The sequence below is a fragment of the Lonchura striata genome, chromosome 19 (genome assembly GCF_046129695.1).
Source record: "Lonchura striata isolate bLonStr1 chromosome 19, bLonStr1.mat, whole genome shotgun sequence".
In the NCBI taxonomy this organism is placed as follows: Eukaryota; Metazoa; Chordata; class Aves; order Passeriformes; family Estrildidae; genus Lonchura; species Lonchura striata.
This window is the reverse complement of record NC_134621.1, coordinates 11,271,888-11,298,536: the sequence shown is the minus strand read 5'-3', so window position 1 is coordinate 11,298,536 and position 26,649 is coordinate 11,271,888. Positions and strand designations below refer to the sequence as shown.

Here is a 26,649-nt window from a genome sequence, read left to right as displayed (position 1 = left end):
CAGCAGGAAAGTTGGGAGCAGATCGGGCCGCAGCTTCCTCTGCTAATCCCTGCCCCAACAGCTCCTGCCGGGTCTCCTCGGGAGGAAGGGCCGGGAGTGGGCTGTGACCTCTGTGCTGGGCTGTGACAATAAAGTGGCTCCAGTGGCTCCTCCGACTCTCTTCCAGCCTCGTGTTTGCACAGGGAGTGTTTTAGATGAGCAGGAGTTGCCTTCCTCCTCCCTGCCCTCCTTGCTCCCTGCTCCTGGGAGAGATGTGGGCAGGAAATGTCAGAGCTGGCTCCGTGTGTGACACACAGAGCCCTGTTTGGCACTGTTTGCCTGGATGGCCCCGGGAGGTGACAGTGCTGGGACAGTCCTGGCACGGCCCTGGTGTAGCTGGGATTCTTGAGAGCCTCGGCCACTTCCCTCCTCTCCCTGGGTTTACCGCAAGGCCAAATTAGGGGATTTGTAAGAATTACTCTGGAATTGTCAAGCTGATCCATGCCCAGACTCAGGGCTCACATGGACCAGTGGCTCCCTCCTGAGGGACCACACTGTCCCATCCCATTTTGCCTCCCTCTGTAGGACTTGGTGCTTCCATCCCTGTGGAGTTGTCCAGCCACCACCGAGCCCCTGTGTGTGACTGTCCCTGCTTTGGAATGGGCACAGGGACTGGGGACACCCCCTGCTCCACCTGGTGCAGGCTGAGGCCCCACCTGGGCTGTTCCTGAGCCTCTGGACAGCAGCTGCTCCCTCGTTATTCTGGATTTACTCTGGATTTACCTCTCTCCTGCTGCTGGGAGCAGCGGGATGCCCCCGACCCCCCTGCCTGCACCAGCCGGACCCTCGGGTGGCTCAGCCCCCCCAGCCCGTGCTGCTGGGCCCTGGGAAAGCAGCTGTGCCGAGCTGGGAGTGTTTAATTAGCACTCCCCGTGCCCCTCAGCTGTGGCAGCGGGGTGGGAGCCAGCTCCTGCCGGGAGGGCTGCGCACAGAGCTCTTCCAGCTGTGTTTGAGTTGGCCAGATGTTGAGTGAGAGGAGCGTGGAGGCAGCGCTGCTCGTTGTTAATTAAACCCTGGAGAAGAGGAACAAACCTCAGGCTCCTGCCTCGGCTGCCCCTGCAGCGCCCGGAGCCCTCCCCGGAGCCCCAGACCTGGCACGGCCCTGGCACGGCCCTGGCACAGCCCTGGCACGGCCCTGGCCCCTGTGCTGAGGCTCTGGAGAAGTTCTGGCCACTGGACAATGTCCAGGGCAAACCTGCCAGGGCAGGCACAGCATGCATGACAGTGACAGGGAACGCAGCATTCCCAGGAGCAGTCACTCCTCCTGGATCTCAGTGCTATTCCCAGCAGTTGCTGTGGCACTGTGGGATTCCCGTGCAGGGGGAAGGAGAAACGAGGAGCTCTGCTGGGAGATGTTGTTGCCCCTTCCCTGCTCCCCACAGAGGGACGGTCCCTGTTCCGTGGGGACACTGCCCCATCCCATGGGATGTGCCCAGCTGGCAGCGCTGCCTGCAGAGCCTTCGTCCCCCACCCCGAGCGAGGTCTGAGACTGGGGGAGCAGGGATTCCAGCCAGCGTTATGCAAGCAGCAGTGCCTTTACACAGACTCCTCTCCCTGCTGTCCAGGAGGCAGCTGGGCACCAGCACTGCTCCCTGGGGCTGAGCTCTGCCCGGCCACCCCCACCCCCTCGGTGTGCCCACAGCTGACACGAAGCTGGATTGGGGCAAAGGCCGGCAGCTGCCTCCCCTCCTCAGCAGCCTCTTCCCTGGGCTTTCAGGGAATTGTGTAACCAGAGGTGGTGGCAGAGCCCTGGCAGTTTCTATGCCAACACAGCTGGATGGCAGCGCTGCCGGGGAGGGAGGGGGGCTGCCAGCCCACCCCAGGACAGCTGCACAGCCCCAAAACAGCTGCACCCCGACACGGCTGCACCCTGACACGCTGTCATGCTCCGCTGCCTCCGATGTTTCCTGGAACACCCGTGGAAAAACAAAACAGAGCTGAGAACCCCGGAGCTGTTGGATCTGTGACCTCTCATCTGGGCCCTGCTGCTTTTTGGCACGAGGGGCTCAGAGGCCCTGGGGGCTCTCGCTGTCCCCCCTCAGCAGCCCTCAGCTCCCACCCCAGGGGAATGAACTCACAGTGTCCCTTGTCCCCCACCCTCCCTGGCAAACCCTGACTCAGAACCAGGCACAGTTTGGTGGATCTTTCATCTTCCTCCTCTTCATTATCCACACCCTGAGCTTGCCCTGCCCTGTGTGGGGTTCCAGGGGTTCAGGTGCTTCCCACATTTGGGGGCACTGCCGGGGTGCTGCATTCTGCACCCAAACCCTGCCGTGCCAACTCCCCATCCCAGCTGCCCACTGGGACACCCTGGGAGCCAACCCCTGCCTCCTTCCCTTTCCCTCTCTGTACTTTCAGTGCCCGGGTGTCACGCTGAGTCACCAGCAGAGTAGAAGAGGCTTTGGCAGGGAACAAACCCAAGTTTTGATAGTTCAACTGTGAGGGGGGAAAAAAAAATCAGCGCAATTCCCTAATTAGAGCAGCGCTGGGAACAAAGCGGGTCTGTCCGAGCGCGGCGCGGCCGCGGCCGGGAATGTGACCTTTGGTGGCTCCCGGTGCCAGACGGGAGCTGCCGCTGCTCGGCAGGGCTGGGATGCCTCGGCAGGGCTGGGATGCTCGGCAGGGCCGGGATGCTCGGCAGGGCCAGCTGTGACGCTGGAGCCAGAATTCCTCCTCTTGGGGGACGCGGGACCCGCGCTGGGTGGGTGGAAGGAGCACTGGGAGGTGGCACTTGTCCCTGTGTCACCGTTTTGCTGCCCTGCCCTGCCCTGCCGTGGAATGCGGCTCCTCAAGTCGTGGGTGAAGCCGTGGCCACGCCGGTGTCCCCGAGGGCCAGCGCTGCCGCGTGATGGGTGTCCCCAGCCTGTGTCCCCTGCCCCTGGCTGCCACTCAGGCAGCTCGGCAGAGCCGTGCCAGGCTGCTCCGGGGCTGGCTCCGTGATTAATTAGCGAGAGAGGAAATGAGAGCAGAGCACTCCCCGGGCTGGGCTGTGCTTTGAAGCAGGAGGAGCCGCGTCCCCGCGGAAAGGCTGGAGATGCCTTGCAGGGAGCTGGGTGGCCTTGGGACTGAACAGGAGCAGGGGGAAATTTGGCACCGCATCCTTCAGGCCCGAGATCCGGCGTTTTGCTGCTTCCCGGAGCTGGGATGGGCAGCCAAGGCCATCAGAAGTGGCAATGGGACAGGCAAACGTGCCCGAGGGGGCTGTGGGGCTGTGACCAGCCCAGTGCCAGCTTGAGGGACAGAAGGGGTGACACGGGCAGGGGATGGCAGCGGGACACGAACCTGTCACTTCTGCCACCTCTCTGTGACTCGCTGGTCCTTCCCAGGCAGGGCTGGGCTGGGGGGAGGCAGCACCCGACGGTGCCCACAGCCCCCCGGGGTGCCCAGAGCCCCCAGCAGCTCCTCGGCTCTGCCCCGGACGCTTCCCCGAGCTCAGCAACGTGATGCAAAATCCCATCATACCAATTATGCAAATCGCATAAACTATTCCTGTTATTCCGAAGGATCCCCAGAGAGCTCCTTAGCGCTGTAATTCAGCATTACTCACTCGTGAAACAGGCGCTGGGGCAGGTGAGGAGGGACAGGGCTCGGGCTGTGCCCAGCCCGGCAGCGAGGGGGACCCGGCGCGTTTTGGGGCTCCCCCAGCACACACAGCTCTGCTCCCCCATGCCCCATGGGGCACGGCAGAGGTTGGGTTTGCTGCGGAGCCCTCCCTAGTCCCCGGGATGGCAGCAGGGATGTGTCAGTGCCAGTGCCAGCCCCGCTGCCCCTTCCCCTCGTGCAGCAGCCGGAGCCTCCCTGCATCCCTCATTCCCACTCGGCGCCTCCATCTTCCCAGGCCCGGCACAGCGTCCGCAGCGCTTTGTTCTCCCACCCACTCCTCGTTTCCTCCGTCATTCCGGCTCCTCCCTGTGCCTGCGCTCCCCGGCAGCCTCCCGGGAGAGCCGAGGCTGCTGCGGCCGCGCTCGCTGAGCCCGGAACCCGCAGGGCACGGGGGACACGCAGGGGACAGGCGGCAGGGCTGTCCCACAGCAGGACACGGGGGACACGCAGGGGACAGGCGGCAGGGCTGTTCCCCCGCAGGACACGGGGACACGCAGGGGACAGGCGGCAGGGCTGTCCCCCCGTACGGCACTGGGGACACGCAGGGGACAGGCGGCAGGGCTGTCCCCCCGCAGGACACGGGGACACGCAGGGGACAGGCGGCAGGGCTGTCCCACGGCAGGACACGGGGACACGCAGGGGACAGGCGGCAGGGCTGTCCCCCCACAGGGCACTGGGGACACGCAGGGGACAGGCGGCAGGGCTGTCCCACAGCAGGACACGGGGGACACGCAGGGGACAGGCGGCAGGGCTGTCCCCCCGTACGGCACTGGGGACACGCAGGGGACAGGCGGCAGGGCTGTCCCCCCGCAGGACACGGGGACACGCAGGGGACAGGCGGCAGGGCTGTCCCACGGCAGGGCACTGGGGACACGCAGGGGACAGGCGGCAGGGCTGTCCCCCCACAGGGCACTGGGGACACGCAGGGGACAGGTGGCAGGGCTGTCCCACGGCAGGACACGGGGACACGCAGGGGACAGGTGGCAGGGCTGTCCCCCCGTACGGCACTGGGGACACGCAAGGGACAGGTGGCAGGGCTGTCCCCCCACAGGACACGGGGGACACGCAGGGGACAGGCGGCAGGGCTGTCCCCACAACAGGACACGGGGACACGCAGGGGACAGGCGGCAGGGCTGTCCCACGGCAGGACACAGGGGACACGCAGGGGACAGGCGGCAGGGCTGTCCCCCCACAGGACACGGGGGACACGCAGGGGACAGGCGGCAGGGCTGTCCCCCTGTACGGCACAGGGGACACGCAGGGGACAGGCGGCAGGGCTGTCCCACGGCAGGGCACTGGGGACACGCAGGGGACAGGTGGCAGGGCTGTTCCCCCGCGGGACACGGGGACACGCAGGGGACAGGCGGCAGGGCTGTCCCCCCGCAGGACACGGGGACACGCAGGGGACAGGCGGCAGGGCTGTCCCCCTGTACGGCACTGGGGACACACAGGGGACAGGTGGCAGGGCTGTCCCCCTGTACGGCACTGGGGACACACAGGGGACAGGCGGCAGGGCTGTCCCACGGCAGGACACGGGGGACACGCAGGGGACAGGTGGCAGGGCTGTTCCCCGGCAGGGCACTGGGGACACGCAGGGGACAGGTGGCAGGGCTGTTCCCCCGCAGGACACGGGGACACGCAGGGGACAGGCGGCAGGGCTGTCCCACGGCAGGACACGGGGACACGCAGGGGACAGGCGGCAGGGCTGTCCCACGGCAGGGCCGGGCAGCCAGGGGGATGCTGCTGGCACCAGGAGTGTCCCAGCCCCTCCCGGCCGCCCGCAGCCCCCGGCCACGGGGCCCTGGTGCTGGGGTCCCTCTGGGGGTTGCCGTCGGTGCCCCCAGGGATGGCACCCGGCCCCAGGCTCTGCGGCCCTCGCCATGGGCAGGGCCAGGCGCTCTGAGGCAGAGAGTGACGTGTGTGTCACACCAGGGAGCAGAACTGCCCCCGAATCCCTGGGCACAGCAGCTTGCACTGCTGGGAGTCTTGCTCAGCTGCTGCTTCCAGCGGGATTTAGGGAAACCATGGGATGATGAGAGGCCAGGTACTTTGTCGTGCCTCAGTTTCCCCATGGTGAAATCAGCCCACCCCACTTTGTGAGTCCCACTCACCCAAGCGTGAGGCTGGAATGGCTGGGTCCAGCACTGCAGCTTCCAGCCTGCAGAATAAGGGCCTGGATTGCTCATGCTTGGCTAATCCCCAGTAAATGGCTTTGCTGGGTTTGCTCGGCAGGATTTAACTGCTGGGAGCTGCTGGCACATCTCCAGCCCAGCTTCTGAGTCCTGACCCCTTGATGGTTCAGGGACCAGCTCCCACCAACACCAACAGGGACAGAATCATGAAATGGGCTGGGCTGTGTCTCAGGTGTAGCTGGGTGTGTGTTCAATTCCCATCTGTTAAAGGTGGGGCAGGTCTCTGCTGTTCTTTGGGCAGCTTTCTTTATCTCTCCCCAAACCAATCCTCCCTCCAGGAGATCTCTTCTGTTAATAGGCCATTAATTATTAGTTATCTTCTGTTCATGGGCCAGTGACTCTCACTGCATGGCTGAGAAAATTCCATCATCCCATGGGGAGATGCTCTGCCCAGGGGAGGAGCCAGGCATTCCTACCTGGATAGAATCTGAGATTTAGAACAACAGAGAAAGCCTTTTCCCACTGCATTCCCAGAGGAGCCCAGGCCCATCTCCCCCAGCCCTGGAGCTCCAGAGGAAAACTCCCCCCTTGTGCAGATCCTGCTCCAGCAGAAGCACAGCTGGCACTGCAGGAGGGCTGAGCCACCCTGGGATGGGACTGCTGCCAACATCCACAGGGTGCCAGGGCATGTTCTGACTCTGTCAGTGGTTTTTTTTGTTTGTTTGTTTTTACTATTACATTTGTATTTTTAGTTTCCTAGTAAAGAACTGTTATTCCTATTCCCATATCTTTGCCTGAGAGCCCCCTAATTTCAAAATTATAATAATTCGGAGGGAGGGGGCTTACATTCTCCATTTCACATGAGGCTCCTGCCTTCCTTAACAGACACCTGGCTTTTCAAACCCAGACAGGTGGGAGGGTCCTTAAAGCTCGTGGGACATTCTGCTAGACCAGGTTGCTCCAAGCCCTGTCCAACTTGGCCTGGAACACTTCCAGGGATGGGGCAGCCACAGCTTCTCTGGGAAACCTGTGCCAGGGCCTGCCCACCGTCGCAGGGAGGGATTTATTCACAATATTTAACCTAAACCTACCCACTGTCAGTTCGAGGCACCTGCTGGAATCCTGGTGAGCAAAGGCTGCCCTGCAGAGGGGAGGCTGAGGCTGAGATTGGGAGGATGCTCCAACACCTGGGTACTGGTGTGGGGTTTGCTGGCCCAGCTCCTTGATGAGGTGCTCAAAAGGAAGTGGGGGGATGGCCTGGGGTTGAGGAGGGGCCCCCGAGGAGGGCAGGGGACAGGACCAAGTGAGGTGTTCAGGGAAAACACGTTCTCTACTCACAGGGTGTTGGTTTGGCTCAAACCCACCTGGCTGATTCCCCAGTGCACCCAGATGTCAGAAAAATCATGTTTAGATTATTTTAGAAATAAAAACTTCCTGACACAGCACAGGGAGGGCTCACAGTGATGTCAGGGCTCCGATGGAGAAGCCATCTGCCCAGGACCACGGGACAGGCAGTTCCTGGGAATCTCATTAGCACGGTGACACTTGGGCACACACCTGCCCCGGGCTGTGCAGGGCACCGAGGGCTGGCTGGGCTCAGCCTTCCCCTTCAGCACACACTGAACAGGAGGAACAGAGAGCCAGGGGCTGCCACAGAGCCAGCGGGCCTGAGTGGGCAAACAGGGGAGATGGAGACGGAGGCAGCTTCTTGGCCTGGTCCAGTTCCCTGCCTGGTCTCTCCTGCTCTGGCAGTGCCAGGAGAACCCAGTGACCACCTGGAGCAGCTGGGGCTCGATCTTCCTTGGGAAACTCCAAGCATTTTCTCAGGGCCTGTGACAAAAACCAGCACTGGTGCCATGACAGTCCCTCTGCTTCCTCCTCTCTGTGGCCAGTGCCACATCCCACTCAAATGCCCCAGGGATTCCAACCCACCTTTATTTCTCCTCTCTCCATGTCACCTCAGGCTTCCTGAGTCGCTGAGGATGTGGCAGCTCTCCGTGACCCCACAGTGCCACGTTCCCCTCCCTGGGCAGTTATGCTGCCCTGCAGCACCTCCCTCCCGTGTCCCTCCCTGGCAGCCACCGGGGTGGCATTTCGGGAGCAGGGAGAGTGTCCCCAGGCTGGGAACACGGAGGGGCTGCGGGCCGGAATTGTCCCTTGGTGCAGCTGCTGTCACTGCTGTGGGACATCACTGCTCCAGCCACTGCTGCCCGGCCATCGCTGCCCGGGCTGTCGCTGCTCAGGTTGTCACTGCCCGGGCTGTCACTGCCCTCGACTGTCACTGTCACAGCCACTGTCGCGGCCATCGCTGTCCCGTCCCCACCTCTGTCCCTGCGCGGGGCGTGTGACCCGGCCGGGAGCGCGGGCGCGATGCCCCGCTGGTAATTAAGAAGGAACCTAATGAAACTTCGAAAATAGCACAATTTCCTCCCCACACCTGCAGCCGAGCGGGGTGGATTACATAAATTATTGTTGCCACAGCAACTTCGCTCCACCCGGGGCTGGAGGTGGCCGGTGCCGCGTGTGCCGCGGTGCCGTCACCCGGGGAGGGGCGGCTGGGGATGGGGCCGCTGCCGGCTCATCCCACTGCTGTTCCCAGTCTGGCGTGGTGGTTCCCCACGCTGCACCCACAGCCCTGCCGTGGATGGTCCCGCCTTCACACGGGCACACGGAGAAGGCGCCGCGGGGATGCAGGTAACCCACGGGACTCCGGCACCATGGTTACCCTGGGCACGCTCCAGCTGCCGCCGAGCCCCGGGGAGTGAATCACCCTGACAAAAAGGCAGTGAGCAGCAACCAGGAAAAAAAAAAATAAATAAATAAATAAAAGGCAATCAAAGCAAGCGCTACGGCACGAGGCAGCGGCAGGTTTTTCCTGCTGAGAATTCCCAGGGTGCTGCGGGAGGCTGCGGGGCGGCAGCGCCGCCTCGGGCTCGGGCACCGCTCCCGGGCCGTGGGCGGCACGGGCAGCCCCGGCCGCCGCTGCCAGCCGGAGCTGGGGACGTGGAAAGAGCCAGCGAGAAGGATAATTTGCTCCATGTGGCTCTGACTGTGGGGAAATGAACTCCCAAGCTGCTTCCAGCCGTGGAGCTGCGCCGGGAGCAGGGAGATATGAGGGACAAAGGTTTTCAGCACTCAAATTTCAGGGGATAAGGAGAAGCAGAGCATGGGAAGAAAGTGGAGCGCTGTCTGCGAGCAGGCCTAGATGGAAGAGATTCTCTGAGGGCCATCCCAGAAGGCCTCTTTTATTATCAGAAATTACAAATCCTTTTATCTTCCTCACCAGAGGAACAGCTTGTTTGAATTGCTGGGCTGTCACACTGGAATTAGATGCAAGAACCCCCCACATCCATGACGTAGCGAAGAACTTACATAACGTAACTAAAAATAAGGTGATGGAGACGCAGAGAGAGGCACTCTACTCCTGGGTGCTTGATCCTGAATCCTTCACCAACGCTGGAAAGCCAGCGAGGTGCTGGTGTCTGGCTGAGGGAGCCACGTGGGATGGAGAGGGAAAGGGGCACTGTGGTGTCCCAGCAGCCACGCAGGCAGCCAGAAACATCTCCCAGGGCAGCCCTGGTCCCACAGCTGCTCCCTTTCCTCAGCCCCACTGGGAAAGGGTTAACTGGTCACTCCAGAAACATGAGAAAAATCCTTCTCAGAGGCTGTAAATTCTTCACTGTGCTCAGAGTGTGGAACCTCTGAGGCAGAAGCCAAAATGGGACCCAAACACAGCTGGAGGGAGCAGCTGCTGTCAGGACCCTCCTGGTCCTTGCCAGGGCTGGGAGGGAGAGCAGGAAGGGGAACACCAACGGGAGCTTTGGGACCAAGGTATCCACCTGGGCTCCTGGTTCTCACAATTGATGGATGTGATGGAAAATAACATGCTCAGCTGCTTAACTGCTTCACTGCTTCTCACAGCAGAGAGGAGGGAGAGGAAGGCTCGGCCCATGGGCACGGCCTGGCCATGGGGCTCCGTTTACCCGCGGCTCACCCTGCGGAGAGCGGCCATCCCCGCGGGGACAACAGGCAGGGCACAGGGATGGGGACACTGGCTCTAGGGCACGGTGTCCCTCAGCACCTGGGCAAAATCTGCTGCTGTTGGCCCGAGGAATGGGAAGGACGGGGATTGGGTGTCCCACAGGGACCAGACAGCCAGGAGCTCTGGCAGGAGCCTCCACGGGAATCCTGGCTCTCCTGGCTGGCCAGGTGGCAGGACAGCCTGGGGACAGCGAGGTGGCAGGCAGGGGCTGGTCTCCCTTGGGCTGAACATCCCGAGCCGCAGTTGTGGTGATGGCTCATCCCACCTCTGCTCTCCCGGCCTCCCTGGACAATGCGCACCCTCTTTCCCAACACCCCAAAAACCACGGGCTGCTCCTCACCCATCCACGCCCCGGGGCACAGCTGGAGATGGAGCACAGCCCCAGAGTGGGGGGTATGCACGGGTGGGGGTACAGCAGGGGCTGGGGGTGGCACAGCTCAGGGATGCGGGGCACAGCGAGAGCTACGGGGTGGGGTAAAGGTGAGGGATAGTGTGGGGTGGTGGGCCATGGGGTGAGGTACGGCAGGAGTGTAGGGGAGGTTATGGGGTGTGGGATGGGGAATGGGGTGGAGGAGGGGTATGGAATGTGAACGGGCCGTGGAATGGGGTGCGGCGTGGGGAATGGGGATGGGGAATGGGGATGGGGAATGGGCATGGGATCCCGCACGGGGGGCACAGCGCGGTGCATCCCTCCCTCCCCCGCGATGCTCGTACTCCTCTCGTTACTCCCAGCTCCGCACGGCCGGGGCACAGCCCGGCCCGGCTCCTCCCCGCGGGGCGGTGCGGGGCTGGCCGGGGCGGTTCGGGGCGGGCACGGCCTCCGGGAGCTGATAAAAGGCACGGCGGCCGCCGCTCCGCGCTCTCCCCGCGCCCGCGCCCAGCTCCGCCCGCTCGCCCCGCACCCCGCGCCGCCGCCCATGGTGCTGCCCGGCCCGCCCGGCATGGCCCGCTCCGAGGAGGTGCACCGCCTCACCGAGAATGTCTACAAGGTGGGTCCGCAACAGGTGCCCGGCGCCGCGCCTGGCCGGCTCGCGGTGTTTGAGTTCTCCGAACGATCGCCTTTCCCCTCCCCGGGACGCGCGGGGCGCGGGCGGAGGCGCTGCCGGGGCCGCCCCGGGGATGTGCCCGGGGCCGCTCGGCCGGGCCGGCAGCGGCCGCCGGGACCCCGCCGGCACGGGGCGAGGGCGAGGGGCGCCCCGAGCCTTCCCCGGGCACCCCCAGCCTTGCGGGGGAGCCGCGTGGGGATGCCCGGTCCCGCGGCGGGCAGCGCTGTCCCCGCATCACCCCGGAGCGGGGCGGCCCCGCGCCGCCGGCACTCGCTGCTGTGCCGCAAGCCTGAGCCCTCCGAGCCTTCCCCATCCCCTGGAGTTCGGGAATCTCTCCGTCTTCCCTTTCTGCTGTGCTCCTGGTGTCCTGAAAAAATGCAACAATTTATGTGGTTTGGTTTCCCCCCGAAGGAAGCGGTTTCTGCTCCGCTGGGTCTTGAGACCAAGACTAATAAAACTGCTGTAGCCTAACGTGTAACGCAGGATGTCGTTTGTTAAACTGGGAAGCTTGCACGATTTCCTGTGATTTAAGGCCTTGGATTGAGTTACCTGGGAGCACAGAGCAGGGAAAAAAAAAAAAGATAGAAGAATGTAGTACAAAAAGTACCGAGGCAGTGAAGTTGTGAAGTCTTGGTCTTAGAGATTCTAGGGTGTAACTGCTGTTCGGGCAGAGCTGTGGCACAGGAAATCTTGGTCGCGCTGAATCTTGGTGACATTTTGCTGTGGTCCCTGGGGCTCCCTCCCACCCTGCCAGGCAGTTCGTGTGTCCGGACTTGCCCCCGTGCAGGCTGTCCTTGGTTTGGGGCAGAGCTGGCACCCAGGGTGTTCCCAGCGTTTGTGCATTGGCACTGCCGGAGCTGCTGGGGCCAGAGGCCGGGAGCAGCCCCAGCCGTGACTCAGTTGTTGTTTGAGGTGTGTAGCCCTCGAAGCACGGGCTAATGACAGCTTTGGGAAGCAGGTCACCGTCTCCCCGGGCCCGGCCCTTGGGGAGCGCGCAGGGCAGTTCGCGCTGTCCCGACACGCGTGGAGCCCGTCCCGCAGGGAGCCGGGCGGAGGGGCGAGTGCTGGCCGGGCTGTCCTGGCCGCAGTCAGAGCAGAGCCCTCGGCCCATCTGCCCGGCTGAGCCCGGGGCAGAGGGTGCACGGGGTGCCAGCTGCCAGGCTTGGGGAGAGCCCGCAGGTCCCCATCAGTTCCTTGGGATGCCGGCGGGAGCAGCCAGATGCAGGGAATGAGGAGATGGAGCTGCTGAAGATCTCGTGGGTTCACCCAAAATCAGTGCCTCGGTGCTGGAAGCTGGAGGAGGGTGGTCCTGGCTCTAGTTGCGTTCCTGTGCTGAGCAGAGGCTGCTCTGAAGCCAGCAATGCTTCTCTTGGCCTCTGGAGATGTGTGCCATGTGGTGCCTGCGAGAACCTGGCATGTCCCTGTTCCATTGAGGACTTCAGCCACCCCTGAGCCCAGCGGGCCAGCTGGGGTGTGGGGACTGGGGTCTGCCGGACCTCCTTAAGCTTTGGAGTCTCTGACTCCAATCCAGTCCTGGTGCTTCAATCCCCGTGACCCAGGTGGGTTTTTTTTTGGCCTGCGCAGGAGCCAGAACGTTGCCATGGGCAGGAGGAGCAACCCCCAGGAGGGGGACGATGCCAGCGAGCCCCAGCCCAGGGGTCCGGGCTGGGTGGCCGAGCCTCGCTGTGCGGGTCTGGCAGGGCTGCAGCAGCTCCTCGGGCCGGGCTCCCGCGCAGGCTTTCCCGAGGCGCTGGGCTCGGGAAGCCCATTGTCATGGCTTTCCAGAAGCAGCGCTCACCCTCGGAGTGACTGTGCTAATGAGCTGGTGGAGGAGCTGTCAGCCGCCCCCGAGCCGATGCTGCCACTACAGGCAGCTGCCTACACGCGGGGAGTAATTACAGAGGGAGACGGAGGCTGCTGGCACCTTCCGCCAACGTGATCCCACCTTTCCTGCTGCTGATTCACCGCCAGGACCCCGGCGGAGCGGCACAGCTGCCGGGCTGGGCTCTGCCCCAGCCCGACGATGGGCAGCTCCCTCCCCGCTCATCCCCTGCTCCCGATTGTCTTTTTGCAGAAAGCGGGGACTGGCAAATCTTCCTTCCCCCGAAGACAGATCTGTCTCCTCCTGCCAGATGAGATTATTGCCGTTTACAGCCCAACCTCCATTTCGCTTTAAAGCCATTTTTTCATGCGGAAGATGGGTTTGCAATGGTGTGCGAGTAGCTCTGCCTTTGAAGAGGTGTTTGCCTAACAACACCCTGAATTCGAAGCTGAATTGTCTGCAGAAAGGCGGCCAGAATTCCTGAGGGTCCTTAGCTCCCCATCAGCTGTAGTCGATGTTACTGTGGTATCACAGCCTCTCATGTCCAGAGGGATGGGAGCAATTCTTCCTCAAGTGGTTCAGGAGGGAAACTGGCTGGTTTGGTGTGTTTGGAGTGGAGGGATGATGAGCGTGGCAGAGAAGGTAGGAGCCAGCCTGTGGCCCCAAATTCCACGCCCTGTGCTCCCTGCTGTCCCTGCTCCCTGCCTTGAGGCTTCCTGCAGGCTCTGAGCACCCCAGGGGTTGGTGGCACCAAGGCTCCGTGGTGGGCTGGGCTCTGGCACTGCCAGGGCAATGCTGCTCCATCCATCCCAGGCTGGGAGATCCCTCCTGGCCTCCCTGGAATGGGACACCTGCAGGCACGTGGGCACCGAGGTGCTGGGGAGCAGCAGCTCCTGCCTTGCCGGGGGTGTCCCACAGCTGCTGGAGCCGGGTGCTGCTCTGCCTGCCCGTGGTTAAGGTTTCAGTGCTGCTGCTCGTGTTGCAGGGCAGGGCACAGGGCAGACAGCTCCTCTGGCCACAGCCTGGGGCTCAGCCCCTCGGTGCCATCTCTGTGGGGACCCTGCTGGCTCCTCAGGGGAGATCCCAACCCCCAGGACTTGAGGCTGGCCACTGGTGGGTGCTGAGGGGTGTTCCCAGAGTGCTGGGTGCTCTGTGCCCCTGTGGATCCTCGGCCCAGCTCTCCTCAAACCCAGACCCTGACACAAAGATGTTCAGAGCTCTTGCCCTGAGACTTGGGTCCCCTTGTCCTCTGGCATGACAGCCAGGAGAAACTAAATGCTGTTGGATGGGGGCTGTTTTTTTTCCTGACTTTTTCCCTTGATTTTCCCTGGGCTCCTTCTTGACAGAAACGTATCTCTTGAAACCCCCAGGGCCGCTCCTGATGGTGCCAGGCAGGACAAGCTGTGATGGAGGAGGCAGCACTGGGCTTTGCTGGGCATTAAATATTGATAGCAAAATGATGAAAGTGCTCCTGGAGCAGGGCTGACCCATTTAGGCACAAAACTTCCTTAGGGCTGAGCTGCTGCTGCAGTGTGACAGTGACAGTCCCCTGGTGCTGCCCCTCCAGCCTGCTCGTCGTGGTCACCCAGGGAATCCGTGGCTGGCCCCAGGGCCCTGTGCAGGGTCGGTCCTGCAGGGAGCCACAAAGTCCTGAGGAAGGCTGGAAAAGCCCCTTGAGTCCATCATATCCAACCATTCCCTCAGCGCTGCCGAGCCACGTCCCAGGTGCCACATCCATGAGGGTTTTGAGCCCTTCCAGGGATGTGCTGGGAACGTTGCCCTTCAGCTGTTGAGCAGGAGAAGCCTGAGCCACATCCACTTCCAGCTTGAGCAGGACTTAAACTTAGGATTTAGGAGCTGGAATTCCATGATCCTTGTGGGCTCCTTCCAGCTCAGGATGTTTTATTCTTTCCTATGATTCTAAACTTTTCCTTATGGGCTTGGAGCATCCTGGCTGTAGCTGGAGTGTGCTCAGAGGGGAGAAAAGGGACCTTATTTCTGTTGCCTTTTCCCCCACCAAACAGAGCAGGGCCGTGTCCTGGAGACCTTGTGCTTTGCATTAGTTTCATTTTTGGCAGCTGAATAAAGCCGTGCCAATCCCGGAGAGCTGAGTGGTATTACCCAGGGAATTCAGCACAGTGGAACAAAGCAAAGCCCTTTCAACCCTTGGCTGCCAGGTTTTGTGTCTGTGTTTTTCTGAACTCTGCCCAGGCGGCCCATGGAAGGCAACCAACTTGTGGGTGCTGCTGAGGGGGCAGAAAATCTGGGGAGAATGAGATTTGCTTTCCCTGCCACAGTGTTACTGAATATTTGCTTTGCTGTTGGCGTCCCGCAAACCTGGATTCACCTCTTCTGTGGGGGACAGCCCTGCCAGAGCTGCTGGTTCCCCCATGGAGGGGATGAGCCCTGTGTTGCCAGGGGAGCAGCTCCAGCACATCCCTGGCGGTGAGGGGTGATGCTGTTGAGCCATTCCATGGCACAAATCTGTTCATCTCTCACAACTTCTCCTTGGCAGGTCTCGGGCTCTCACCTGGACGGGGGTGTGAAGGCTCTGGAGTCACCTTTCCTTCCCACCCTGGGAGTGAGAGGAAGGCTTGGAAAAGGCTATTTTTATCTCTGGAGTGAGGAGCTCTCATCCTGCCAGGCTGTTTTTGTTGGAGGCTCCAGACAATGTTTTAAAAACATTCACTTTCAGCAAACTTCCTCCTGGGGGTTGGTGAATTTTATTTGGCCAGCACAGAGTCACCTTCCCGCTCCTTCAGCCGCTCCATGAGACCCTTTGGGGTCTTTTATCTCTTTATTTGTTGCTTTAAAATGTCTCTTGTGGATCAGTGGGGAGCAGGACCTGCCTTGAGCAGTGCCAGGCCTGGGTTGTGCTTTGATTCCCTGTGCTTTGGGCAGATGTGCTGAATTTTGGATGGTGCTTTATCTGGGGATCCTGTTCCATCATCAGGACGATGTGTTTACACGGGCACTGCTGAGAAAATCACACTATTTACATATCCCCGTGCACGTCCCCGTACACAAACACTGCTCTGAACCTGCAAACCGCCAGAAAATCTCCTCCCTGCAGAAATTCTGCCAACAATTCTGCTGCTTAACTATTGCTCAGCCTCAGAGTGCTCAGGCTGAGCTTGAGCGTGGTCGGGGCTGGGGCTGTGTCCCTGTCCCTGCCACGGGCAGTGATCCCAACATCTGGCTGCCCTGTGGGATAGCCCAGGTGGATTTTGGAGTGGAGTTAAACGTGATGTGGGCAGGATGGAGCAATCCTCACCAGTGGTAATTAACTGCTGTGCAATTGTCTCCTACACGTTGGAGAACACCTGGCTTGCTGCTACAGGTTCATTTTCTCCTTTCACGCTGAGCACATCCACCAAACTGCTCTGAGCTGCCCCAAAACAGCTTCCAGGGGCCCTGTTGTTGGCCTGCAGCCTTAATTAGCGGGGCAGCTCCTCATTAGCCTCGTCAATCATCTTCTGCCCTTTGCAGTTGTGGCTGGTGCTGTGTGGAGCCGGGAGCTGCTGGGGACAGGCTCTGGGGACATTGCAGCTGTCCTCAGCCTGGAAGGATGAACAGATTTCTCCTGAAATACCAGCACTGGGGTGATGCCACCCCTCTGACGGGTGCCCCACACGGAGTCCTGCCCAGAGGAACCCTGAAAGGGCTGTCAGGAGCCAGGAGGGCCCTGGCTGAGCCCTGCACACGTGGGGAGAAAATTCAGCTGTCAGACTCAAGGGCCGGGCAGCAGGAACTGGGATAAAAATGCCTCAGGCAGAAAATGAGCTTTATAGTGTTCAGGCAGCCTCAGATGAGGTGACAGATGCTTAATCAGCTTATTCCTGTAAGTGTCTGCCTGCCTTCCCTCCCTGCCCGGGCTGGGGCTCTGCCAGCAGCCTGGGGGTGCGGAGCCCCTGCTCCCAGCAGGAATGCCCCTGGTGCATCCCCCCTCAGGGGCATCCAGGCTCTGAGCTCCATTTTCTGGTGGCACCTTGGAGGGAGGGTGTCCCCAGGGTGGGGCAGGGGCTCAGGAGCAGCTCTGAGCTTGATCCAGAGGATCCCCGGGGGGAATGGGGCTGTGCCTCTGGGGTTGGTGTTGGGGTGAGGGCCCTGGCAGGGAGGGCTGTGCCTGGGGGCCAAGCACACAAAGAGCCCTTCTTCTTCTCCCTGATCCGATTATTCCTTCCCCATCTGAGCTGAGGGCCTTGGGGTGAGGCAGCAAAAGCTCAGGCAGTGCTGCCCATGCTCACCCCACCCCTGGGCAGGTGGGGACCCCGGTGTCATTCCTGGCCCTGGCTGGCACAGCTCCGGGGGTGCAGGGGGCTCTGCTCTGCCTCATCCTGGCTGCACATTTGGGATTCTGCTCTTCAGCCCTTCCGGCCTGTCCGTGATGGGCTGGGCTGGTGCTGCTCTCCGTGGCCATCCCGGGAGTGGGACATCACCTGCCACCATCCCCAGGTCTTGGGGCACCTCCCTGGTGGGTCTGAGGGCTGGTGCTGCCCCAAACAGCCACTTACAGTTGCTATTATAGTTATTCTTCCTATATCTGATAACTTTCTGGTTGGGGCATTCACTTTCCTCTCCTGGGAAGCATCTGGTGCTGGGGCACTGCAGAGCCCCCTCGTTGTTGTCCCTCGTGTGCTCAAACTCAGCGTGGTCTTCCTCAATGAAGCTGCAGGATGAGGGAGGATCCTGGGGCCTCTTCCAGGGAGCTGGGAGGATTTTTTTGCTCTCCTTTTGTGTTTCTCAGGACAGAGCTGAGCACGGAGCTGTTCACTCCCCTTCCCATCATCCCTGCTAATCCCAGCCATGTTCTCTTCCCTTCAGACGATCATGGAGCAGTTCAATCCCAGCCTCAGGAATTTCATTTCTATGGGGAAGACCTATGAAAAAGCCTTAGCAAGTAAGTGACATTGGGGCTGCTGGGCTGGGGAGGGGGAAAGCTGCAAAACCTTTGGTTTTTGTTGAAAATCTTGGGGTTTTTGTTGAAAAGTTCCTTGTTCCCCTGGGGAAGGAGCTGGGAGGGGGTTCCTGGACCCCGTTGGGATGTGCAAGGCCATGGATGCAGGAGGGATTCCAGGGAGAAAATGCTGAGAGGCAGCAGGATAACAAAACACATCTGCAGAGAGTTCATCTTTAAATGTTTGTTTAAAGTATTGAGAACTGAGATTTTAAGCTCTGCTTAAAGAGGTGCTATTGAAATGTTTAAATTGCCCAGAAGAATGAAGAGAAGGGAAAAGCCCAAAAGTCTTGATGGCAGCTCTTGATTGGGAGTGCAGGATCCTATTGGGAGCCATTAGGGAGGTGTACATTTCAGTGATCAGAAGGAAGCTAGGAATTGATTAAACCACAAAATGGACTATTTTGACTTAAACTGGCTTTGTGCACTGCCTGGGTCCTCCTCAGCTGGGTTTTAAGGAGGTTTAAGCTTTGCTCAACCCAGAGCTGTGTTTTTCCAGGGAGAGCTCTGCTTGCTCCCTTCAGAGCTGCACGTGTCTCCTGGATTTTATTTTGGAATAATCCCAGTGAAAACACCCGTGGGGCAGAGTTTGTCACCACCTTCAGCCGGGGGGGTGAAAATCCCTTTGGTGTCCCACGTTCTGAAGTGCCGGGGTTTGGGACCGACCTTTGGGGAGGATCCTGCTCCCTGCAGCACCTTTTCTTCCCCACAAATAGGTGAGGCCCCGGGCTGTTCCCATGAGGATTTCTGAACCCTCCCCCTGTTCCCAGGTGCCTCCGATGTCCTGCCAGCACCGGGCACTGGTTTAAACTGGGATTTAATGGCTCACCCAGCCGTGACGGTCCAGCCTGGTCCACTGCACAGGGGCTGTGGCCTCTGATCCCAGGGAAGGGCACAGGGCATCCTCCTCACAAGAATTTCTGGGGATGCCAGCAGAGTGGGGTTTGTGATTTGGGGCTGCTTTCCCCTGCTGGTCCCCTCCAGCCAGCAGAGACAGGGTCTGACAAGGGAAAGAGCTGCTGACCCTTGGCATTGTGTTTTTTATTTATTCTTCTGAAATATTCCCCTGATAGCTCCGTTTAACTGCCTGGGAGGTGGATCTGTTTGTCCCGTGCTGTCCTATCCCAGCAGCCGTGGCACTTTGGGATAAGCAGGGTGATCTGTGCCTTTGTGCTTCTCCCACATCCCCGCTGTGGAGCCAAGGAATCTTCCTGGAATTTTTAACTTGGCTTGGCTCATCCTTCCCCTCAGATCCCCGAGCTGGGGGGCAGTGGAGGAAGTGCAGAGCCCAGGAGGCAGAGCAGAGGCAGCGTTGGAAGGCTGGAGCTGGGGCTGTACAGCGTGTTCTGTGATTAGAGGAAACCCCCTGCTTATCTGATTAGAGTCAAGTGTGGAGCTGGAATGTCAACAAACAAGGCTGAACTATAATGAAAGTCTGTGATATTCAATTATTCCACAGTGATTTCTCAGAGCAGCATTAGCAGCCTGATGCTTGCACTGCAATGAAAACCACCACAGTCCTGCACGTACCTTTTTTAATCCTAAATTACCCTCTAATCTTGCTGCTCCAGCTTTCTGTGCTGCTTTTCCTCTGTTTGCTGTGTGGTCCCTCCCTGTGGGGTTAAGCCCTTTGAGGTAATGCCTATTTTAGAGTCCAGAGTCTCCTCAGTGCCCCAGAAGTTCCAACAGCCATTAAGGAGAACCTAACCTCCATTTTTGGGTGCTTTTCAGGCATGACATATGCAGCAAAAGGGTACTTTGATGCTTTGGTGAAGATGGGAGAGTTGGCCAGTGAAAGCCAAGGATCAAAAGAATTGGGTAAGTCCCCAGTTTGCTGCTAAATGGAGATTTCTGGAGATTCCCAGCCCAGGAATGAAGCAGATCTTTGGTGCTGCTGGGGATGACAAGCTCAGTGTGGAGCTGATCCTGCCGTGTCTCAGTGGTTGCAGTGTCTCTGTAGTTACTGCTAATGCAGTTTGGAAAGCCCCCTGATACTCTGAGTGTCAGGGCTTTGGCTCGTGGTGTTTTTGGAGAGCAGCTTTGTGGTGGTTTGCTCTCACTTGGAGAAGGAGAAGCAGCAGATTTTGGCTGGGGAGCTGGGGCTAGCTGCCCATCAGGGGCCTCTGGAGAGAGAGGAGTAGGTGGGCTGTGCTGGTGGAGGTCACCGTGTGCTGGTGGGGCTGGGATTGTGCCCTGGCTGCAGCAGCTCTGCCCTGCTGGAGCCTCCCTGTGCCCACTGCCAGGGACTGGTGTTTGCCCAATCGATGGCAAACATCACGAGCTGTGACGCCTGCTGCCTGCTTCCCCTTTCTCACACTTATTGCCCAGCAAATCCTTTAAAGGGGAGCTGCTTTTCCAGCCTCCTATTGCCCAGACATCCTTCTCACAGCCCTGGTTTGAGGTGACTCTCCCAGCTCCCCCCAGGAGGCTGCACCTTGTTAAGGCTCTCATGGGGTGAGGTGGGCTTTGGTCTGGTGTGCAGTCCCAGGTGAACCCCTCCTCCTCCTCCTTTTTCTCCTCCTTCCCCCCCTCCATCCCTCCGCAGCAGAGTGCTCATTAAAGCATCTCTCCGGGGCAGGCAATTAACGGAGAGGTTGAGCTGAAAGACTCTAAGGGCTGAAGGAGTCGGGGAGCAGCCCCTGGGCTCTGGATTTGGTGTCAGACCCCGCTCCCCCAGCCCTGCTGCTGCCTGGGAATTGTGCTGGGAAAGCAGCAAGTGTCTATGGAAACCGAGTCGTGGATTAAAGCTGCCTGGAGCAATCTGCTTCTGTTTAATAAATAAAACAAAGAGCCCTGTGTGCTGCAGAGCCTGGAGGAGCTGCCACTGCCTCTCTGGGGCTGGGGACACCCAGCTCTGCCCTCCTGCAAGGGGACTGGGGGCAGCCTGAGCAGAGGGCAGGAGCCTGGGCAGAGCAGCCCCAGGGTTGCTCACGCTTCAAAGCTGGATTTGGGGACTTCTGGCCCTGGTTCCTCACCAGAGGACAAGGGTTTGATGTCCTTGATTCTGTCTCCCCATGCGTGGCTTGAGTATTTTGGGGTGTAAAGTGTTTCCAAATCACTGCTCCTTCCCCTCCTGGTGTGGACACATCCCAGGGAGGCTCCTGGCTGCTCCTCAGCCTCGTGCTCTGCTGATCCTGCTGATATTTGCTGTGGCAGCTGCTCCGGGCAGGAGAAAGTGGAGATAAAATTTCTGGCTGCAGCTCAGTGGAGCTGATAACAGCTGGGACACAGCCCCCTCCCAGCAGATGTGTAAACAGGGGCTGAGAGCTGTTCTGGGCCAGGGCTGTGCTGGCCAGAGCTGCAGCTTTCCTGGGAACACCTTTGCCTTGTCACTCCCTGGGCTGGCAGTGCTGATAGTGCCAGAAAGGAGCTCTGGGTTATTTCACAGCATCCCAGTCTGGTCTGGGCTGGAAGGGACCTTAAAGCCCATCCAGTGCCACCCCTGCCATGGCAGGGACACCTTCCACTGTCCCAGGCTGCTCCAAGGCTGGTCCAGCCTGGCTTTGGGCACTGCCAGGGACAGGGAATTCATTTTAGAACAGTAAACTAAACGGGAATTCTCTTAATTGCTGCTTCCATTAATGTTGAGTCTTTAGCTCCTGCCCTGAGTGGGATTTTCTTCCGTGAGTTTATGGGGAAAAGTGCTTCAAGATGTCAGCCATGGTCAGGATTGCAGCTCATGTTCCCAGCCACCATGGACAAAAATCTGAGATGATTATTTTTTCTCCAAACCCCTCTTTTTCCTCACCTGGGTATTTTTTCCTGGTGCCCCAGCCCTGTGAGGCAGGGGTGCTGCAGGTTTGTCTGCTGGAACAGGAAGCCCTCTGGAGCACAGCTCTGGGCTCAGCTCCTGGGGCTGCTTACCAGCTGCATTTCTCCTGAATTCCCCATGGGATTTTAGGACCTGTGTGCAGACAGGATAATCCCACGTGGGAAAGGAAAAGTTGGCAGTAATGACAACAATAATGCCCTTGAGCTGTAATCGGCTCGGGGGCTCAGTTCTCGGGTGCAGTGTCTGCTGGGGCCTGTCTGAGCCCCACTGCTGAGGTTTGGGGTGTTCCTATCAGTGCCATTTGGGATTGGGTCTGTGCCCCTGGGTGCCCGTGAGAGGCTCCCCGGGCTGTTCTTCACCCCCGTGGTGGTTGTGGCAGTGGCTCTAGGGAAGATGAGCTGCAGTGAGGAGCCTGTGTCTGGCTAGGGAAGGTTTGCAGCCCCTTCCAAAAGCTCCAGCCTCATGCATGAGTCCTCAGGTGACTTTGGCCCTTGTCCAGCTCCTGCCTCGGTCCCTTGGATGCTGCTCAAAATGTCATTTCTTTTGTCCTTCTTGAAAACTAGGCCGTGGCAAAATCATGGAAAGGGGTTTTCTTCTCCTGCTGAGCGGAGCTGGAGACATTTCCCCCGGGATGCTGGGGCTGAGCAGTGCCTGCAGGAAGCACCTCCAGGGCTGGAGGTGCATTTTGCTCAGTACTTGTTTCTGGAAGGTCCCTTGGATGAGTGAAGGTGTGACACACCAGGCTGTGAAAGGGCAGCACAGGCAGTAATTACTCAAGCATTGTTGAGCTGAAAGGAGCCCCTGGCACATAATGGCTTTTTATTTCCACAGTGAAATCAGGATGTGGCACCTTAATGGCTTGGATGAGATTTTACAGCTCATCCAGTTCCACCCCTGCCATGGGCAGGGATACCTTCCACTATCCCAGCTTGCTCCAAGCCCTGTTCTGCCTGGCCTTGGGCACTTCCAGGGGCACCCCTGGGCTCAGGCTCTCTCTCCCCTGCAGCTCCAGGGTCTGTTCTGGTGCTTTGGAGGCTTTGTGCTGCTCCAGATCCTCTGGGAGTGGGGATTAATCTGTTAATTGGATTTGAGGTTGTTTTGGGTAGGTGCTGCCTGCCCAGCAGAGCTGTGGATACGGATCCCATAGGTGCCCAAGGTCACCGTGCAGCCCCGAGGGGGATCGGGCACTGCCGGTGGCTGGGTGTGGTTTGGTGTCCAGTGGGAACCAGTCAGAGCAGTGCCCAGGGGGACACAGAGCTCCAGGAAGTCTTTTCCTGTGATTTGTGGCAGTGTCCTTGCTGTGGAGGTGAGTTCCTGGCTGGGAGCAGAGACCTTTTCGGTGATCCTTTAAATTTGGGCTTAACAATGCACCTAGCACCTTGTGGGAGACAGCTTTGTGCTGGTGGAGGAAAGGAAGCTGCAGATCAGGCTTGCTGAGGGTGCAGAGACAGAAGACAGCTCTGAAAGCCTTCTGCTGTCTCAGGATGGGGCTTTTCCACTGCCTCCATCCCTGCCATGAGGAGCAGACGGCCAAGGCCCATTCTCACCAGCCTGCGTTTGGTACGAGGTGGTGGAGGGCTGAAAATGAGGATCTGTGTGGATCCTGTGGCCTGGCTGGGGCTCCCAGCGTGTGTCACGTCTGGGTTTCACCTTCCCCGGTGACGGTGACACCTTCCAGGCTTCCCACCCGCCGTGTGCCCGGCTCTGTGCTGGGGAGGATGCTGCAGGGGTGCTCCTCCTTTTGGGGGTGCAGTGTCTGCCACCCCTCAGCAGCGGGGGCAGCCTGGCAGGCCCGAGGAGGGATTTTGGCCGGGTGTGTGGTCAGCTCCAGCTCCTGGAGGTGTTTGCTCCCACTCTGGAGCTGCCAGCATGCCCGAGGGATCGGATCTCACGGGGCAGGCTGGGCAATGTGAGGGTGTTTAATTAACCAGTGCCACCAGTACAGCTCCTGGCACCGCACTGGGGACTCCTGGGCTGGGCATCCTGGTACAGAGCCAGGACTGGCCCCAGCCAGGGGGCTGTGGGGAGCACAGGACATCCCAGGCTGTGATGCATCCCTGCTGAAAGAGTCGGTGGCTACTGCCCAGCCTGAGGGGGCCAGGGAACCCAAGCCAGGGTGCCTTGGGAAGCTTCTGCCGTTCCTTTTACCTGGTCTCTTTAAAAACAAACGAGAAGTGCCTCGAGCAGTGCCAGGCGGGGCTGGAGCAGCGCTGATGAATTAGAATTATCAGCACATCGCCCAGTCCTCTGGGGCTGGCAGAAGTGAAACCGTTGTGGAGAGGAAAGGGATGAGTCAGCGTGGAGAAGCCGATTGTTTCCCCAAGCTGATTGTTTGCCCACACTCGTCTCCTTCCCCCTGCACACGGCTCCTGCAGCTGCCACAGGCAGCTCAGAGTCAGAGCCTGGGCTGGGCTGGAAGAGCTCCTTGGCCCTGGGGAGCTGCTCTGTGCCGGGTCTGTGAGCCTGGGGCAGACTCTGCTGCTCCGAGGGAAGAGAAAAATACACTGCAGAAGTTTTCAGTGGGATTGCTCAGGTTGGAAAAGCCCTCAGGATCACTGAACCCACCATTAAACCGTGCCCCCAGGTGCCACCTCTGCCTGCACCTTGCATTTGGCTGCCTCAGGTCCTCAGCACCGAGGTGTTGTGTGAGCAGGGTTACTGCTGGCTGGTTTTTAGGGGACGTGCCCAAGTCCTGACCCCAGGAGCTGGGGCAGCCACACGCTGCTGGTGGGAGATTGTCCCCTGGCCACGGGCCACCATCTCCTGCCATCCTTGCAGGACAGCCTGGTTGCTGCAGCCCTGCCCGTGTTCTGTCTCTGAGCAGTTCTGCTCCTTGATTAAAGCATCGTTGGTGTTTTTATTAGAAATGGTCCACATCCTCTTTTAGAGGGGGAGTCAAAAAATAACCTTGAGTCTCTGACAGCTCCAGAGCAAATCCTTGAGAGCTGGGCTCCCACTGCTTCACCTTCTGGAGGGGCAGCTGGCTGCCGTGGTGCCAGCAGGGACGGGAGGGATGTGGAACAACCTGTTTGCCTGTTGTGGGCTGGGTGTGGAAGGGAAGGGCCCACAATAGCTCCTATAGTTCTTCTCCCAGAACGATACTGTGAGTCAGCCGTGAACAGCAGCTCCTCCTCCCTCCCCGTGCTCAGCAGCCCCGGCTGCCTCCTGCCCTTGCCCGGCTCTGTTTGTACCCCTGGGTGCAGCTGAGATGCTGCACCCGGGGTTCTCTACCTGGAGGATGTGTTTTGGCAGCTCGCTGTGCCTCACAGGGTGACCTGAGCTCCTGCCCTGCTGCCCGGTGGGAGTTCAGGTGTTTCATCCGCAAATCCCTCTGGCAGCTGATGCAAAACGCCGCTGGCGTGGGTGGCTCTGCTGCTGCCAGGGCGTGTGCCCTGTGCCACCCTCCCAGCCCTGCCACCCGGCCCCGTGGGGTGGTCCCCCCACAGTTCTACCGTGCTACCCCTGGCACAGTGCCACAGCTTCTTTTCTAAGTCAGATCTTGGACTGTTTAGGCTTGGCAGCTGCCGTGGTATCCCTTAGTTGCAGTTTAAATAACCTCATCCCGGCAGCTCTGGGCTGGGTTTGGGGTGAGATGTCTGTGGGTGTCCCACGGTCTGTAGGGTTTTGTGGAGTAGCTCAGAGCGCAGGTGTCGGGGTGGCAGAGGTGCCCTGTGGGAATTCACACCCTGCTGCTGCTGCTTTTGGGGGATTCAGTTCAAATCCTGCTGGCCAGTTAGGCTCCAGTGGTGGTGGGAGGCCTGGAGCTGGTTCCTTCAGAGGCAGCTGGGGACAGGCTCTGGGGGAACTCAGGAGGCTCTGGGCAGGCGTCCAGCTGCCTTCCTGCCACCTCGTGGTGCTGGCTGAGGGGTGATGTTTCCCCCCGATCTCAGCCCCCTAAATTATCAGGCTAGCCCAGAGATCCGAGGCTTTGAGGGGAGGAATATCAGGAGATGGCAAAGATTTCCAAAAGAGGCTCTTACCCCGAAATGTGTTGGTGCAGCTCTTTATTCTGTGCCCATGGGGAGAGCGGGGGCAAAAAAGAGGACAAACAGGAAATGTCAGGAGTTTATCTAGACTTTGGACAGGGAGGGCTTCTCTGGCTCTCTACCAACCCTGTCAGGGCAGGAAGGAGGGGTCCAGGGTTATCTTGATCAGAGTCACTCCTGGGGAATGGGGAACAGAATGCCCATGAGCTCACTGTAACAGGGGGACAGCAGAGTCCCCTCGGCGAGGCTGTGCTGTGGGAAAGGCTCCGTGTGCTGCTGGCTTTGATGTGGGGCTGGAAGGCCCCAGTAGGAGCCGAGGGGGTGGTGGTGGTGCAGGGGAAAGCTGAACCCAAAGATGGATATCGGTGCTGAGAGAGCTCCAGAAGCCACCCCGGCTGCTGGGAACAGGCCAGTTCCCTGGGGAGGAATGTGGGAGTGGGGCAGAGCCCTCTAGTCCCAAAGCAGGGGTGCCCAGGGCTGCATTTGGGGACATGGATGTCCCGTGGGACTGGGACATTTCTGCCCCAGTCCCGCTCTCAGGTGGGTCAGGAGCTCTGTGATGGCGGCCAGAGCCCCACGCCAGCGCTCCCGGGATTTCCACCGCAGCCAGACAGGAAGGGAGAGGGACAGGGGGTGGTGCAAGCTTTGGGAATAATGAGAGCCACCCTTGCACTGATACCCCTGACAAAGCCACCTCGGCGTGACGACAGGGCTGCTTGCAGTGGGAATTCAGCACTTCCCTCCATTGAGCAGGAGCGGTTTCCTGGTGGGGCTGAGCCCCCCGGCCCTCGCTGCAGATGTGTGTGTGAGTGTGTGTGTGTGTGTGCATGGTGGCCGGGCCTGAGGGCCCTGCTCGGCCCAGCACCTGCAGAGCCAGCTGGAGAGTCACGGCGGGCTGGAAACCTGGGCAGGGAGCGGGGCTGCAGCCCTGCCTCGGGCACCTCTGCGCTGTGGGACAGCCTGGGCTCGCTCAGGGGCACGGGGCCCTGCCGCAGCCGGTGCCACAGCCCGCTCTGGCACGGCAGCAGAGTGCCAGCGCCTGCCGAGGGACGGCTTTGAATGTCTGCAGGAGGGTTTGGGACACGGCGTGTGGTGCAAAGTGCGAATTGCTCCAGCCAGGAGAGCACGGCGGTGTTGAGGCGGGTCGTTCCTGGTCAGCTGTGGGTGGTGACCCCCGTGTGCCCAGGGACGGGCTGGGGTTGGCCCAGCGTGCGCCAGCTGCGCTGCGGGAGGCTCCCACTCGTCCCCTT

The 26,649-nt window shown here is 60.1% G+C and overlaps 1 protein-coding gene across 8 annotated transcripts in view; it reads left to right on the top strand.

Annotated features, from left to right (window-relative positions):
* Positions 1-10,690: 10,690 nt before the first annotated feature.
* Positions 10,691-26,649, top strand: part of BAIAP2 (BAR/IMD domain containing adaptor protein 2) — a 38,836-nt gene continuing 22,877 nt past the window's right edge. For all 8 annotated transcript variants that reach the window (XM_021534104.2, XM_021534103.2, XM_021534101.2 and 5 more), the window contains exons 1-3: positions 10,691-10,805; positions 17,509-17,584; positions 19,373-19,459. In XM_021534104.2, the coding sequence (XP_021389779.1) occupies positions 10,734-10,805; positions 17,509-17,584; positions 19,373-19,459 (235 nt within the window). In that variant the 5' untranslated portion in view covers positions 10,691-10,733. The remainder of the gene's footprint in view (positions 10,806-17,508; positions 17,585-19,372; positions 19,460-26,649) is intronic.